At 40.3% G+C, this 16,889-nt stretch overlaps 1 protein-coding gene across 1 annotated transcript in view; it reads right to left on the bottom strand.

The window, feature by feature from the left end:
* The window catches only part of SCUBE1 (signal peptide, CUB domain and EGF like domain containing 1), a 222,853-nt gene that overhangs the window by 42,636 nt on the left and 163,328 nt on the right, over nt 1-16,889 (bottom strand). Inside the window, exon 8 of the mRNA XM_067289850.1 lies at nt 11,149-11,271. Within this exon, the coding sequence (XP_067145951.1) occupies nt 11,149-11,271 (123 nt within the window). The remainder of the gene's footprint in view (nt 1-11,148; nt 11,272-16,889) is intronic.

Genomic DNA, 16,889 nt, shown 5'->3' with positions numbered 1-16,889 from the left:
AAGCGCTAACAGTACCAACAAAGTTGCAGCACTGTGGGCGTTGGCATGTGGTGTGCTTGGATGACAGCTCTTCCTGGCGCCGTGTATGTGCGCTTTAGTGACTTGTCTGTGTAACCACATCTCTGCTGTGACATGATTGTCATGCATGTGCTAGCAAATGCATTGCTCTGCTGGGCAGATACTGGGGCCCACCAGCCCCAACACGTCTCTGACATTCCCTTTATTTGAATCATGGCCTTCACACATTATGTACAGATTGTCTTTGACACAAGCTTTTGAAACACAGTGTTTCAAAACACAGTGACGCAATGTTTTGAAACATTATTTATGGCACCAAAATAAAGATCCTTTTGAGTCAGCTGGCTCATATGGGTATTTCTACACGTGACAGTTGGGCACCATCACTTAGAGGCCACACAGAGGCCTCTAAGCTTTGAGGGCTGCTTGGAGGGCAGGATCTGCTCGGATACGAGGTAAAAGAGAGAAAGAGAAATAGAGACAAGGAAGAAAAAGACAGTTTCTGGGTTATGAAGGCCTTAAAATTGGAGGCTGGAATTTTGTCAATGCTTAGACTGATTACAGACTTCCCAGACACTACCCTTGCTCTTGGGTCTGTGCATACCTGCCCTGGCTCTTTCCCACCCCTCTCAGGCTCTTGCATTACGTGAGGGCTTTGTTGTGCTCAGGCTTCTCTCTTTATTAATCTGGGGAACCCAGTAGGAGGCAATTGGCTTTGGCTCCTATTACGTTTATCCTCTTACCATTGTTTTGCCAGGACAATCTAAAATGCAATTAAAGTCAATACTTTCCCAACGTTTTTTAAGAAAACAAAGTACTTTCATCAAAACATTGCCAAGATTTTATGAACAAACACGTATCCTTTTCCAAAATCAATCATTTTCCAAGGCAAAGGCAAGTTGAGTTATCTACTGCTGTTACAGCAATAAACTGTGCTACTACTTCAAGTGCTTGGGGTAGGAGAAGCCATATATCAAGAGTGGAAGTGCATTAAAAGAAAATTCAGGCAGGTTTATTTGTTTCCCTACAAACATAAACATGGTATAGTAGTCTCCACTCTGCTCAAGCCACTATTTACACAGCAACTCTGTAAGAGCAACTTAACAGCCTGATGAGACAAACGTGAAAAAAAGCTTTACCCTCTGTTTACCAAGCAAGGAATATTCCCTCTGTCCTGCAACACACTTGCTTTTTAGACATATTTCTGAGCAGAGAAAACCATTCTCTTTGCCAGGCTGTCTCCATCACCCTTGAGTAGCTGCTAGTGAGACTTCTTGAAGGAATAAAGTGTATTTGGGTGAAAATCTGGCCTAGTGTTATCTGATGGTGCTGAAAGAGCAAGTACTATAATGCAGTTCCAGTTTTCAACTGAAAACTAAAATGCAGAATTTAGTAAAATGCAGGTCCTCCTGTGGACCATCTGGTCCTACATCCTCAGCTTACCTTGAGCTCCTGCTGAAGTCAGTGACCACTGAACATACATACGAACTGCTGTTCTCCAGCTCTGATTCAAAGGCTTGTTTAAAAAGTATTTAGAAACCTTGTCTTGAGATCCAGAGCTAGCAAAAGTCACCTCCTTCCTTGCAAGCACTCAATCTGAGAATCAGATCTAGACAGGAGGAGGGAGAATGGGGACGGAGAAGCAAAATAATGCTTCCCCTGCAGGTAAAGAGAAAGGCCAGAGTGTCCGTGAAAAGAGAGAGTCTGTTGCCTCTGCAGCCTGCCAGGCTGGTCGCCCGCCTGTGACTTGCAGCATGCCGCAGCCTCCCAGGACCCTGCTCTGCGGCACATGGGAACAGGTTCTCTCTAACGGGCTCTTCACGCTTGCTCTGCCCTGCGCCACTACCTCTGCCCAGAAAACCCTGGAGTCTGGGAAGGGCAGGTGTCCCTCAGAAAACACTAATGGAAAGTCTTTGTAAACGTGCTTAAGAAAATATCCCACCCAGCAAAACCCCAGAAAATAATCTTTCATTTGATTGCCCCTTAAGTGTCTGAGCCTAGACTTTTGTTTTCATCTCACCTGTCCTAACTAGGGCTCATCACCAAGTTACCTGCACAAGCGCTAACAGTTCATAACATGGCTACGGGAAGAAAATCAACCCCCTTTGCTTCAATCAGTTCAGGTCCTCATTCAGAACAAAATAAACAAAACAGGGTACTTTTAAAAGGGTCAGAAGGGTAGGTGAAAGCACAGGAAAATGAAACTTTTCTGATCATTTGGGATAGGGCTGTCATTTCACTGCAATCTTGTATAGCACTTAGTGTAAAGGATCCCTGACATTAATCAAGGTGATTAAATGAGTAAGAACTGTAACATGGCATTATCTTAAGTTGCACTACTGCAACAGTGGAGAATATATATACATGTAGTCCGTCTCTGGGTCTCTTTAAGAACAATTCCTATTGAATTACAGCTTTCAGCACTATTTATCAACAGATTATTGTTTGTGGAAGAATGCTACCTTCCTGCTCAAACTATTCCATGGCTGACTCATATCCTGGTGATTCATTAATACATAATATGATTTTAGTCCAGTAAAATAATTTCTGCACTATAAACATAATAAATCCTAGAGCATCAAATGAAAAATATATCTCAAATTCTCTTTCTAAACACTAATGGAACATTTTGCTTGGCTTCCCAGACACATTATCAAGGGGAAGGGGCCAGACGGAGCTGTAAAAAGCAATTTGATAGCGATCTACTTTATAGAGTTTAACATAGAAACATAAGAGCTGCCATACTGAAAAAGACCTGAGGTCAAATTAATCTAATATCTTACATCCAACAGTAGCCAGTGTCAGAAGCTTCATGGGAAAATAGAAGTGGAATAATCTGTCCCATCTGCCTTCCCCACAGTGGGTCTCATCCCATTAGAAATTGATTTAAAGCCTAGACTGTGGGGTCTAATATTCCTTCCAAGCAGTGGCAACCAAAGAAAATTCTCTTTTAATTTACGATAACTCTGTATGTGCTGCAGAGAAGAGAACTGGAGGTGAGGGGAATGTGTTTGTTTTCATGTTTCAGCAGACATAATTGCTACAACCAACACGGCAGATACCATCACTTGGCAAACAAACTTGTACCGGCTAGCACTGTTTATACTTTACGCCTGGGGCATTTATTGTTTCTGGGCATGATCTTGCAACCCTTTTTTTCTCATAGAGGCAGACTGTACCACTATTCACGGTCTTGCTGACACCAAGAGTAAGCACCATGTATAACAGAAAAGGTTTGAGAAATATCCCTTTTATTGACAGTGTAACACGTTGCTTCCCAGCCGAGTATTTTTTTTTAAACTGATGCTAGGAGCAATATAGTGCCTGTCATAAGCAAGATATTTTTGTAAGACTCAGTGACACCCAATGCCCTAGAGAAAATCTACATAGGGAATGAACATCAGTGACAGGGAAAACATCTAGCATTTTCTTGCTGTGAGACAGCATGATTTTCCCAAGCAGCCCCCAATATCTCTTCCAGTGCATCACTGACTCTGCCTGGTTCTCTAGCTACACTGGCAGCTGAATACCAGCACAGTTGTTTGTACACAAAGCGTGCGCAGAAGCAAACATAGTGGGCCAGACTCAGTTGGACTGCTTGAAAACCAGCCTAAACCAAGTGAATGTACTTTATATCATACAGGCATCTGATGTGGATGAGAGTAGAAGTGCATCACGGAGAACCACTCTCCTTCATGTGTGTCACACAAATGAGTGCTGATGGGGGAAAGGCTAGAGTCCCTTCATTGCCTCTCTCCTGTTAATCAACCCCCACATCAGCACTGACTCACCCTGTTCAAGCAGTGTAATGTGATAAGGACCAGCAGATTCCCCTGGTGGGACAGCAGTGTAACTCTGCTGAGTTCAGTAGCCTCCTTCCTGATATAAGTGAGAACAAAACGAAGCCCTGAATATTTTCTCTGACTGCTGAAGACCTAAAAGTTACAGCAAATGCACATACGAACTCCAGCAAAAGTCAGTGAGTACACTTTTAAGCACTTTTAATCCTGGCTCCTCATCCCAGACCGCAAATCCTCTCTGGGATCACCACTGCTACCTCCCTCGCAGGGACACAAGGAGAATCCTGAAGGCCTGCTAACCCTCCTTTCTACCAGCTACATGTCAGTCCTGACCACCAGGGTAACAGCCTAAATGAAAGACTTGTGAGGGCTTAGGTAAAAATCTATTTTAAATATTAAGGAAAAAAAAAACCAAAAAAAAACGAGCAGTGCTGATGTCCTCTTTATGCCCTCTTGCCTGGCTGTGAAGCTGTGTCAGAGTTATTTCTACCATTACTTCCAGTCCGGAAAGAAAGAGAAGGCTAAATAATGTTACTTTTGATGAATGTTTCCCCCTTTTATTTATTTAATGGGTGAGAAAAGGAAAGAGAAAAATGGAACAACAACAAAACTGTTCAATGTTTTTTCACTGGAAAGTTGGTCAAATTGTAATGTGAATCCATTGACTCTGATGGCTCTGGGTTTCACCCATGGTTCTTTAAACTAACTTACATGAAATATTACTTCTAGCACTGATGCAGAAGAGCTGAAAGGTTTAATCAGTCTCTTTACTACTGCATTGTGCAGCTGTACCCATTTGTATTTCCCACAGCTCACTGCCTCTGTGACCGCGCTGCGGTACATGGAGCTATTACTCACAGCGAGATGAGTTATCAAAGTAGCAGTAAAGTAAAAAGATATCTTGGTTTGGCTGAGACATCATGACAAAGCCCCTCCTCTCCTGGTATCCCAAGGAGTTTCCTTGGGATTTTAAAACTGGGACACAGGCCATGGGATTCTCTCTCTCCTCCATTTTTATGCAGTGAGAGAAAGAGACAATGCTCCAGCCCTGACCTCTACCAGTGTACTTACTTAAGTAACCTGAGATGGGTGGCTGTGTCCTGTGTAAATCAATGCAAGGGGTGTATCCTCATCCTGAGACTTCCAGCATGTTATGTGAGGGGACACAGTCAGTTGCTTTGCTGGGTTACAGGATCAAATGTAGGTGGCAGGTCACTGTCATGTAACCCAAGGCAGGGAGAAACCCCTTTTTGCCTTTTTTTATTATTTATTTTTTAATCTGGTCACTCTGGTGATTCAGTTCTGCTGGTATGGATGCACTGATTTATTTGGGATTAAACTCATTCAGTACAGCCATACTTATCATCAATGGTTCCATACAGAAAGGTATAGAGAGGTCTTTGTACTTAATCTTTGTGGGCTTCTTTAGGCCAAAAATAATTCCCACAAACACTTTTTATCTGCCCTTCCCTTTAGGATTAATCCCGTATTTCATACCCATTTTCAAAATGGAGATACCATGCTGGGAGATTCAAATCTTGTCCTTGGAGGGCTAATAGTACATATTTTATACAAAGAATGGAAAGATGGACATTACTGGAGGGGAGTAGATGTTCAATTAATATGGCAAAATTTTTCAAGATCAGGCCTGTGTCATCCTTGGATTATAGACATTTATTGAATTGTTCATGGTACTATTTTTTTTCTCTCATTCCAGAATGAAAGAAAGCTTCTATTGACAATGAAGCATTGGTCCCCCTATGTAAAGCATCAGCTAATTCTAATCACATCATATTCACTGAAGTAAAGACCTCTTTGGCAATAAAGAAAGGTCAGCCTCTCATTTAGCAGTATTATTTTAGGTCTGCGTGGACTGTGGTGTAGTGGGTTAACATAGAAGGTCTGAAGGTTGGGTTCAAATCTTATTTGAGATCAAAAGTAAAAACCAGTTGAAAATGGCAAGAGGTGGGATGTATCCTATACCACATCAGAAAGCTATCACAAGACTTGGCACACTTACCAAGTCTGCTCAGAGATAACCTCAGATTAAAAAAACAAGGTTGGGCCAGGTTTGAGTTATTTTGCAGGTCAGCATTGCAGTATACTGCCAGAGCTATGAAAGGAAACTGCCTCAGTATCTGCTCACAGGATACCTGGCTCTAGCTAATACCTGCAGTTGCTCCCCTCCATGAGGGTCAATGTTTTGAGGAAAGCTTGTCTGGAAGTGAAGCTGAGGAGAGAAAAGGAGGGGATGTAATAGATTAGTTTTAAAAGAGATAAAGCTAACCCCAAATACACAAATGCAATTGTAGATGGGCTAGTGGCTTTCTCTTGCAATGAGGGGGAGAAAAAAAAAAGAATAGATGCATTTGGACTTTTATTGGCAGCTTTGCAGTGATAAGCCCCCCAAATTTCTAGCAAAATGCACCCTAGGAAAATTACTAGATGGAGAATTCACTGTATCATGAAGTTAGTGGGCCAAATTCTGTTTTGGATTTCCTTTTGTGTAAACCTGCATCACTGAATTTCCTTTGGATAGACACAAGTACTAGCAACAGCAGATTATGAGGCACTGTATTCCAGTGCCTAGTTACAAGAGAGTCATCACGTTCAGTTAAAATCTGATAGGAAGGTAACAAAGACTAGTCAACAGTCACACAAGAAATACGTCAGAGCAAACAAAAAAATGTCATCACCTACTGGGCGTGAACGCATGGCCTTATAGAAGCCCCCAAAATGCACAGGGCCTAGATGGCCTGTGCAGATACTCCACATGGCAGAGAGGTACTTTTGCCTGGTGGATGATCATCCCCTTTTTATAGCGACAGTAGCAATTCAAATGGTTGGTGAAAAGGCTATTAAGACAGAATTCATTATGGCTGAACATCATCTCTGAGAGATCTAGGAATCCTCAATCCCCTCCTAAGCCCACTTTTGAGGATGTAAGCAGGACTGGAATGATGCAAGAAGCCTTGAATTGCCTCCTGCAGAAGGGGAAACCCCATAGTGTACGAGGATTTGGCTCTGTTTTGGGCAGAGGTGGAGAAGAGCAGGAAGGGGAGACTGTATAGTTAGCAGTCCAAGGTATTACAAGTTGATCACTGGATGTTCCCACTAAAAGCACTTTTTTCCTGAATATAAGTTCTTTTTTTAACCCTATTACCCACTGGAGAGAGTTATGACAAACGTGCGTGCTGTCTTTCCTTGTCTTCCCTTGCAAAAGGCAATTCCTACAGCAGGGAGAGAAAATTATTTATGATAGCATTTCACACATTTTTCTGGGTGCTTAATGAAGCTTGAACTTGAGTGGAGCAGAGAGAGTGCTTATTGTTGAAATTTTTTCAACATCACTGCACAACAAACAGAAACTGAATAAGCAATTAAGTTAACTAGCTTTAAAACTCATATTGGTTGAGGATTAAGCTAATTATGGCTGCACTTATACAGATTCATTGTTGCTTTAAACAGTCTTTCTTGCTGTTTTGTTGCTGATGTGGTTCTAAAACTAATCTGGGTTGTTGTCCTGCTATTAATTATCACAAAGGTTACAAATATAACCTCTCCTTGCTATAAATATAGCTGTTGTTTGTACTATATGCTCAAAGGAGATTCAAGCCTCTATTGCTAGGTTTTATACAAACAGATCCAAAGGTTTCTTCCTGTACCGATGAATTTACAATACTGTAAACTTAAGGATCTGTTAAAATAATACACAATACATGGGTTTGGTATTGTCATACAGTGACTTCACCATCAAAAGTGAAAAAAATCTATTTTTAAGTTTGCATGAAAAGAGGGACTCTGAGAAAGCAGCATTAGACTCCACAATATCACTGGCCCTGGGATGTGGATTCTTCACCTTCTGGGTTACAAATAAGTTTCCTTTTAAAGGCCGGAATGCAGGGGAGGGGAAAGGAAGGGAAGCCCCCTGCATTCTTCTTGTCTAACCAGGAGCTGCAGTGTGAGAACCACTCCCTCGCAGAAATAATCTGTGATTGACAATGGTTTTCTTTGCAAACAGGGCTAAAAACAGACAAATGCAGAACATTTTAATATCCTTTACAAATGCAAGGGCTGCTTACACAAGCACTCTACCTGCAGGGTGGCAAGCTAGTGGGACCAAGTGATCAGCAAGCTTCAGAGTTTCTGAAAACTGATGAATTTTTGTTTCATGGTATAAGCGTGTATATAGGAAAAAAATCATCTTGTGATGAAGGAAGAGGGCAGATTCACAAGATCTGGAAGTTTATTCTCCAGACTGTCCAGTCCATATTTCACGTGTGACCTTATTCAAGCCACTGATACAGGCCTTCACACTTCCTGCTTGTAAAACAGAGAGTACTACTTTCTTCTTCACAGAGAATGCATATGTGTAAGGCACTTGGTATGATGTACTGGGAGCTATACAACAACCAGAACAAAGTCTGAGGCTTTACTAAATTTTCTCTGCAATCTTAAAGCTGACTCTCAGGTCTACAATGAAAGGACAGCAAGGAAATGAGATGAGGTGCAACAATCTCAGATTTTCTCAGGAATATGAAGGGATCTTTTTATTGCCTCGTGCTGAAGTTAATGATCATATGAAGAAGGTTATATAGCAACACCTTATTTGTATTTTTCACTTATTTGAAAAATATTACTAACACGAACTGTATCTCTGTGGTTTTGTTCTTCACTGATTCTCTCCTATGGATCAGACACAAACACTCAGACATGTCCAAGGATTCTGCAGGTCTTAAAGGGCAAGCTTCCTATCTGTTTCAATGGGCATTTTGCCTAAGGTTAGCAGAATCTGTTCCTTGACTTGATAGATGAACTCATTTGGAGATGAGCTCCTTACACTCTAGAGAGACCAGCTGAACTGGATAAGACTCAACCCCCCCCAAAAGATACACCTCTAAGGTCCTAAAGGAGTACTTCGTAAATGCATTAATACATACCTGAAAGAAATCTTTATTTTTAAAGTGGAAATCAGAGCAGAAAGGCAATGTTGACAGCAAAATGATAAGTCACAGAAACTCTATTATGAATCAAAACAGCAGATGTAACAGGAACAACAGCATCTTTTAGAAATATAAAATAAACTTTTCTAATTCACTCACTGGAAAGTAATATGCCCAAAATAAATTTCCATGAATCTTTCAGTAACATTCTATGGTCAGTGCTGCCTGGTTGTTACCAGAAAAACCTGTGGATGATCTGTATTCCAGAACAGTCACTAACCCCAAACCACATTTTTCTCTCAGACCTGACATTAGTAACTGTAACCACTTCCACTGACTATATTCTCTTTGCAGAGGAAGAAGTAAAGTACAGGTGATTCATACTTCAGTGGTTTCTTGATCTCTATTCCCCTTCCTTCATTTTTCACCAGCAGGCGTAATGATGTCATTGATATACATTGATGTACATGAGTCACCACTTATCACTGTGAGCACCAAACAGGCACTAAATTGTCACAGAGCTCCCTCCACAAAGCAGGCATCATACCATATTTGCCATAATCTGTCTCTAGGGCTCAAATACCTCAGGCTTCGAACAGGAAATAACTTGGTCCTCCCCATTTCAAACTATGAAGAACCAGCATTTCTGGGACTAGAGCAATTTTGTCAGCCCAGGCATCCCCTGGGCTTGCTCTAATCTATAGTTTAGAGCAACAGATAAGCTAAACTTGACTTAACAGTCAAAGTACCATTCAGAGGCAGACAGAGGGTGTGTCCTTGCTCACTGAGAACAGAAGTAGTAGGATGATCAGATCATTTATATATTTCCAAGCCAACAGTTCTTGTCTGATCACATGAGGGAAAGAAGATCAGCTACTGTTTCATTCACTGCACGATGTGTAGTCACCAGTAACACCCTCAGTTGGCAGCCCAGGCACATGGAGAAACAAAACTCAGCTGAACAATGCTAACAGAGCTGCTTCTAGTTTCCCATAATCACAATAGATAGCTGATTATTTATAGGTACTTTTCAAAGCTTATTACTAAATCTCTGCATAATGAACAAATAAATCCCAGCCCTTTGTACCAGATCTTGCATAACAAGAACACAGAGCTTGACTTTCCCACTGAGTTTTTCACTGATGTAATTAAGATGACTTCAGTGGTGAAACCTCTGAATGATACTAGGGTGAGAGCATGTCAAGGCACATGAAATTCAAGAACTAGAGAGTGTTCCTAACTATCGCTAAATGCACTGTGAAAGGAATGTTTCTTTTTAATATTTTGTCCCTATTTTTAGCAGGTATATCAACACCTGCCAACTTATCCTTGTCTGACACGATCCTACAATGCTATATCTGCCTAGTCATGTGGCACTAACTGTGCCAGTCTGAGCTTTTCCCATCCTGTCCCAGCACAAAGCCAACCTTGCATTGACTCCTCTGTGTCTAACCACACAGTCAGGGTGGAGTAGGCGTCTCGCATGATGGAAGTACCAATGGGATGCAAAGGAAAATCTTTTGAATGGCTTATGTAGCTTTAGACCTTGGTTCTTTTTGTTGATGAATAAAGAAGCTACAAAATAGTAATGCTGTTCTGTACTTCAGATAATTTTTGACATGTTCAAAACCCATGCAAATAATTATATATTAATAAAAAGGCAATTCATGTAGAAAAGTTTCCTGGAATACTTCCTCCTTCCACTTCTCTAATCATGCATGCTCATGCTTGTAGCCTTTTCTAGAAGACTTTCATAGAGTAGAATTATAGAGTTCAAATGTTTAAAATGTCATTTCTTCAAAGGCATATTCTTACTACTTATATTGGAAATGGTTATGCACTTATCGGGTCATGGAACGTATATCATATGAATTAGAGAACCAGTCATGACACACACAAACAGATGACATAAAATATGTTTCATGCAAATTCTCACAAAATACTTCCATTATCCCTGCATAAACAGATCTTATCAAAGGTGAGCTCACAGATCAGACTCTTCTTGTAGTTTAACTGTTGCACACCCTGGGTTCCAATAGGTTACTCCAAATGACTTCAGCATAAATGAGATAAGCCTCTGTCCCCAAAAGATCATACCAGTTAGAGGACTTGATTGTAAGGCTCTTTGCCTGTGCTTATTGCACTACACCACGTGGATTTTTCTGCTTCAGCAGGACACTGACATTCCTACTACTAAAAACATCGACATGAGACACTTTCAAAAACCTTCTAAACCAACCCCAGAAAATGGAAATTTAGTAGGCCTTTTCTAGCTTTACTTCCTATGACAGTATGATTAAAATCTATAGTATAAATGACTCAATTTAAAATAATCCAATGAAATTAACATCCTCATTGCACAAAGAGTAAAATAAATGACATCTTACCTTGGCAGGTCCGCTCATCTGTGAGCAGTTTATAGCCTTTCTGGCAGCTGCATTCAAAGCTGCCAACTGTGTTTCGACAGAAATGGTCACAGCCACCGTTGTTTACCAAGCACTCATCAATGTCTGCAAGAAATGAATGGGCAAAGATTTAGTTCACGACAGCACTTAGATTACTTCAGGACAGGAATATAGAAGTTTACTCAGCTCCCCAAAGAGGCTGCTGTCTCTGTTAGAAGTCAGGCTGGCCAGACGTACCCTTTCCCAACCTTTTCTGGCAAGGCTTACAAAAAAGTTGTGGGCTGAGTTGTTCTGGAGACAAAAGTATTTCTCCCAGCAATGCAACCACCAGATGACCCAGGTTGAGGCACTTTTTGACGTTAAAAAAATGCAGGGAAGTTTCTTTCTCGATCTAGTGGTTTGCCTAACAGAAGACTTCAGCCTGTGTGAGACATTAATTCCTCACCTTACGTACGTGCTATAAAAAGCTGAAAACACATAAAAAAATTAAAATAAAGACTATTGTACTTAGTATTATATGCTAGTGACATTGTCACTGAACACCCATTTTTGTGTGTCTAACTTTTCTGATTCACTGTTAATGCAGGGCAACTGTGAGTGCATTTGAGATGTTCCTTCTGTGGTTCAGCAGGCAGAGCAACTATTGCCTTTATTTGAAAGCCACATATATATATATGAAGAACAGGATCAATGTCTCTTACTTTAAATAATGACTATGAAATGCAGTGAAGAACTTGATAAGATCTCTGTTCTTCTGAACTTCAAGCTGGTTATTCTGCTTCCTCCACCTTATAACTTCTCCGAATGCTTTTGAAGAACTGGAATGACCAGTCCTTTTCCATCCCATAAGAGCTTGTGCACTAGATATATAATAGGTTACAGAACCTCGTTTGAAATACAGGGCACCTTTCCATCCTCCCCCAGTTAAAGAACTATGGAACCACTGTTGATCTGTATGGGAGCAGGGAACACTATTTTTTCAGGGGAAGACTAGTGTTAAAAATGTAGCTCTTTTTAGAGATGCAAACAGTGAAGGAGTAATATGTCATAGAGCTTTCGCTGCACGTTTCTGGGAGCAAAACCACTATCTTTCAGAAAAATGAGTGGAGAGTGTTCTTCCTTATTAAAAAGCCTCTCAATAAAAGAGCTTTGAAACTTTGAGGTAACAATTCGCCAATTAAAAAGCAAATCTTGCAAAATGCAAATCTAGGTGCCAAAAGAGCTAATATCTGGAGAAGGCAATTTGTCAAAGACAGCATGGTACTGGTGAATGAAGGGGGCTTTTTTAAAAATCAATTTGAATTTAGGATGACTTTAAGGGGACATCATTCATTTTTGAAAACACGATTACCAATATGGGAGAATAGTATGATTCTTACTATTTCTGCACATGAAATATAAATAGCAGCAACATATGGCAGCAAGAGGGTGAGTTAGGAGGTAAATCTAGAAATTCTAATAGCTGAGAGGCAAATTCTGCCCTCCTTTCTGGACAGTACTTTGCTGCACTGACACTGACAGAAATACGCTCAGGATGATATACTATTCAGGAGAGCAAGAACAGTGTACATCATTAGAAAGGTTTGCTCATGAGGCGCACTTGTGGCAAATAGAAAAGAAAGCTGAGGCCATCTGAACTAATACTACTGCTTTCTAATTTTGTGTCTGTTTCTGCAAAGGACTGGCTTTTGCATTCAATTTTGTTAGAAGATTGAGGGTACAATGATAGGTAACAGATGTAGCAGTAGAATTGGGACCTAAGTGCTTTGCACAAAGCTAGGTGAAATCCTTATGTCTCAGGTAACAGAGTTCTCAAACTGAGCTAATGGTAGGAGTCTTGCTTGTCTATGGTCTTCCAGTTTTGGTAACTAAAGTTGAGGAACCAAGAGCGAATAACCTCAGGCTCCCAAACCTGATAAATTTGATGAAAAGCAAACTCTGGACAGCTCTACAGGATATCATAAGATGAGAGGCAAAAACCCATTTGGTTTCAGCTGTGATCATCAGCACTGGTCCAGCTGAGCAGAGGAAGCACAAGGCTTGTTGGCCCACTTTCCCCATGCTGGCATTTCCATTCTTAGCAATGATTTGCCCCAACTCCAGTATGCATAACTGGGATTGCATTATAGGTCCGATGATGGATAACCTCAACTGTTCCATCCATTTGCACAGCTCAGGTGTACCTAACTATAGTCTAGATTAAGCTTGTCCTGACAAAACTTTTGGACAAATGGAACTGTGAAATTAAATTTACTAATATGTTATGCATCATAAACACACACAGTAGTCATCCATCACAAAGGTCTCTTTTACCCATGATAAGAACAACATAACCTCTGGGCTACTCTTGCTGCCTGACTGAGACTGCTTGAAGCAGAAAGTTAAGGAAAGTTAAGGAAGATGAAGTTAAGGATTGATGTTATAAATGATGACCCCTAAATTTCACATGTTAAATTCCAAATTCCAGTCTCATTAACTTTCTTTGCAGGGTCTCTGGAGACCATATGGGACAAAAATGAAACCTTGCCGGCCTCTGAGGGTAGATTTGAAGCTGTTAATCATTGTACCTCTACTGACAATGAGGCATATCAGATTTACACCAGCAATTCTTTGGACTAATTCTGAACCAGGATTTGGGTGAAGCAAGGGAAAGTCCATAGGAAAAGAAGGTATTTTTTCATTTCTTCTAGCTGGAATACATGACATGGCCTTTTGAAGCCAGGACCGTCAAAACAGAACAGAGGTCAAAACTGTTAGCTGCAAAAACATTCTAAATAACACAAATAGCGCCAATGTCTCTGCCTCCACTGTATTTCTTTCCATGGCTATAGCAAGACTGACAAGGCGTGTAAAAATTATTTCACTCTATGGAGAGCAGAGCATTGCTGCATTTCACTTGAAAGAGAACAATGTCCAACCGTATCATGTCTAATTACTTCACAGAAATTGCACCAAGTCTATCCCCCCACTATTTTTCTTTCCATAGCTGTAAATAATTCTTGTTATGAGCTATGTGAAAATAAATGATTCCACTGTGTGAGAAGGTGAGGTCTCATTTATCTTTAAACTGACTGGTACCCAACTTGTTAAGTGCCTGTTGTGAACTGCACAGAGACTATGCTTCCATGACATGTCTGTCTGCCATGTAAGGAAAGAAAATACAGTGAAAACCAATCATTGAATCTCTATCCACTTGGAAATTACTCAATAAAATCTCCCTGTACTTTAGTGGGACTGTCTGCTGAAGAATCATAAAGCTGGGGTCTTCATACAAAGTCCTGAAGTGGATCCTTTTCAACTGATGATACAAGTTGCATAAAAATGGCAAAACTTTCCACAGTGGTCTGCTCCCCCATATCCCCAGGAATGCAAGACTATAAATAAATGGCTGTACTCCTCCACAGGGGTGTGTATGTAAAATGTCCTGATAACCAGAGTGTTCGGACAACCTGCTGGTTATTCCAGCTATGCAGACTAGGGGGTCTGATGGGTTTACAATGCCTTAGCAATGAAATCCCAAAGGATCTTTTTTAATGCCAAATCCCAAAGGGATTGACTTTAATTAAGTCCATATTGTTAAATGATATTTTGCTCATACAAGCAACTGATCTGCTACAAATGCCAAATGATGTGACCAACACAATGGGACATGCAGAAATGGAAAACGCAGACCAATAAAAAACACAGAAGCATTAGAATTTACTATTCAAAACTGTCAGATGAAGGTATGGCATAACAGATAACTGTGCACCCATGCTTTTAAACCATGACCTATTAGCCCTGAAAATGGTTCAGTTTTTCTTTTTCCCTTAATGCAATTAAAAACAATAAACAAAACCAAACATGAGATTTGCACAAATGTAGCTAAAACCTTCTTAAAAGTCATGGTGTTTGGGAAAAAAAGCAATCAGAAATATTAGGTCTGGAGATGCAGCTTAGAAATGCCCCCACAAAAGTTGTGGGCAGGTCTGGACCCAGAATGAAATCGTGGGTCTTCTCTCTATTCCCAAATAGCGGGAATGTTCCACTCCAGCTTCAGTGGCTCACTGTCATCTCTATGTGTGTATTTAAAAGCAAGTCCAATCTTGCAGTGAATCCCACAAGCAAAGGCCTGGCATCAGGACAGACATGTTGATGAAGTCAAGCATGGCTAGTCTCTAGGTCTGCCTATGTGACCCTACAACCTTGTGGCATTTGGCTAATAACTCACAATTTTGGAACATAGATCCAAATATTCTTTTAAAATGTCCCTTCTTCATAGTTATTCCACAAAGCTCTCCATATTCTTTTGGATACTCGTAAACTTATTTTAGAAGAATAGAAGAGGCATTCTTCTAATATTTTTTAGAAGAATGAAGGAGGAATAAATAAAATGTTTCTGAAATAAAGAGTTGTATTATGTGTGTGATTATTCTGTTTTCTGAGCATCTCAAACTACTGGAGGGCAGTGGAATCAGCTTTAAATACAGCTTTACAGTTTTAAATAAAGGAGCAGAAAACACAGGTGCTTTGTGATAAATTGCATAGTTACATTTTGACTAGAGGGAACTGACAATCTGTTATTTTCCTTTTCACGTCCTTGTGAAGATGAATGGGGATGACTAGGGCTGTTCCACCCATACCTTTTTAAGCTCTGCTCAGTGTAATTCATGTTTGGAAGGACCTGGTTCTGACCAGGGTGTGTGTGTGTGTGTGTGTACAAATTAAAAAGCAGGGATTTGGGGCATTTTAGAACTTAACATTTCACATAAGCTGCTTAAAGGCAACTGAAAGGGTAATCAACACGCAGTTGTCACTTAGCTCTTGAACAATGATGGCTATGGAGATTTCCAAAGCCTCATCACAGCCGGAAGAGAGGCTTCTCCTTTCAATGGCTGGACAAATATTTGAACAAACTGTGTCTGTCTAATCCTTTGCACTTTTAAAATGCTACCTAGCTCCAAGAAAACAATGTACTCCAAGATCAACGTAAAATAATTATGAAAGCTTCATACCTTTCTTGTTTTTATTAAAGACAGCCTATTAGGATTACTAATGCTATTGTCAGCATACAGTGGACATCAACAAACATATTTTCTGTGAAGAAGGCTAGTCTAATTCTTCTTCTTAGTTTTTTATTCCCTGCTCATGTCATTTTCCTTTCCTTTCCTTTCCTTTCTCTCTCCTCGCACTTTTAAAAATCACCACTGATCCCCAAACCTCGTGAACAGTGTTGCCTTGTCGACACAGGTATTAGTTCCCTGATGCATGCAGACCACAAAGTACTTTGCAAAACAGGCCACAAAACATTTTAACCTCACGTTAGAAATGGGGAAACAGAGGCACAGAAAAACAAATTAATTTATCCACCCCTGAATCCCATCCTGCTGCACAGTCCAACAGGCTACCTTGCTTAGGCAATGTGCCAAACAGTACAGGCTTGCACAAAACACATGACGACATGCTGCTCTGCATTACAAATATTACCAGAGCCACTGATGCTCAGATTGCAACTGTTTTACTATTTGCATGTCACTGCAGAATAAAACTTGAAATATACTAAGTAATTCTGGATTAACATAAACATAGCATATCAGGCTACACCTGTAATGTTTTAAATAATATTTTCCATAATATTGTAAATAATGCATGCCAGGGATACTTTATTAAGCTATAAAGATAATTTCATATCCTCAGACTCATTGGATTCAGTGCCACTGTGAACAAATCCAAATCAAAGTAGA

Source organism: Apteryx mantelli, chromosome 1 (genome assembly GCF_036417845.1).
Source record: "Apteryx mantelli isolate bAptMan1 chromosome 1, bAptMan1.hap1, whole genome shotgun sequence".
Classification (NCBI taxonomy): Eukaryota; Metazoa; Chordata; class Aves; order Apterygiformes; family Apterygidae; genus Apteryx; species Apteryx mantelli.
This window is presented reverse-complemented; position numbering and strand designations above follow the sequence as displayed.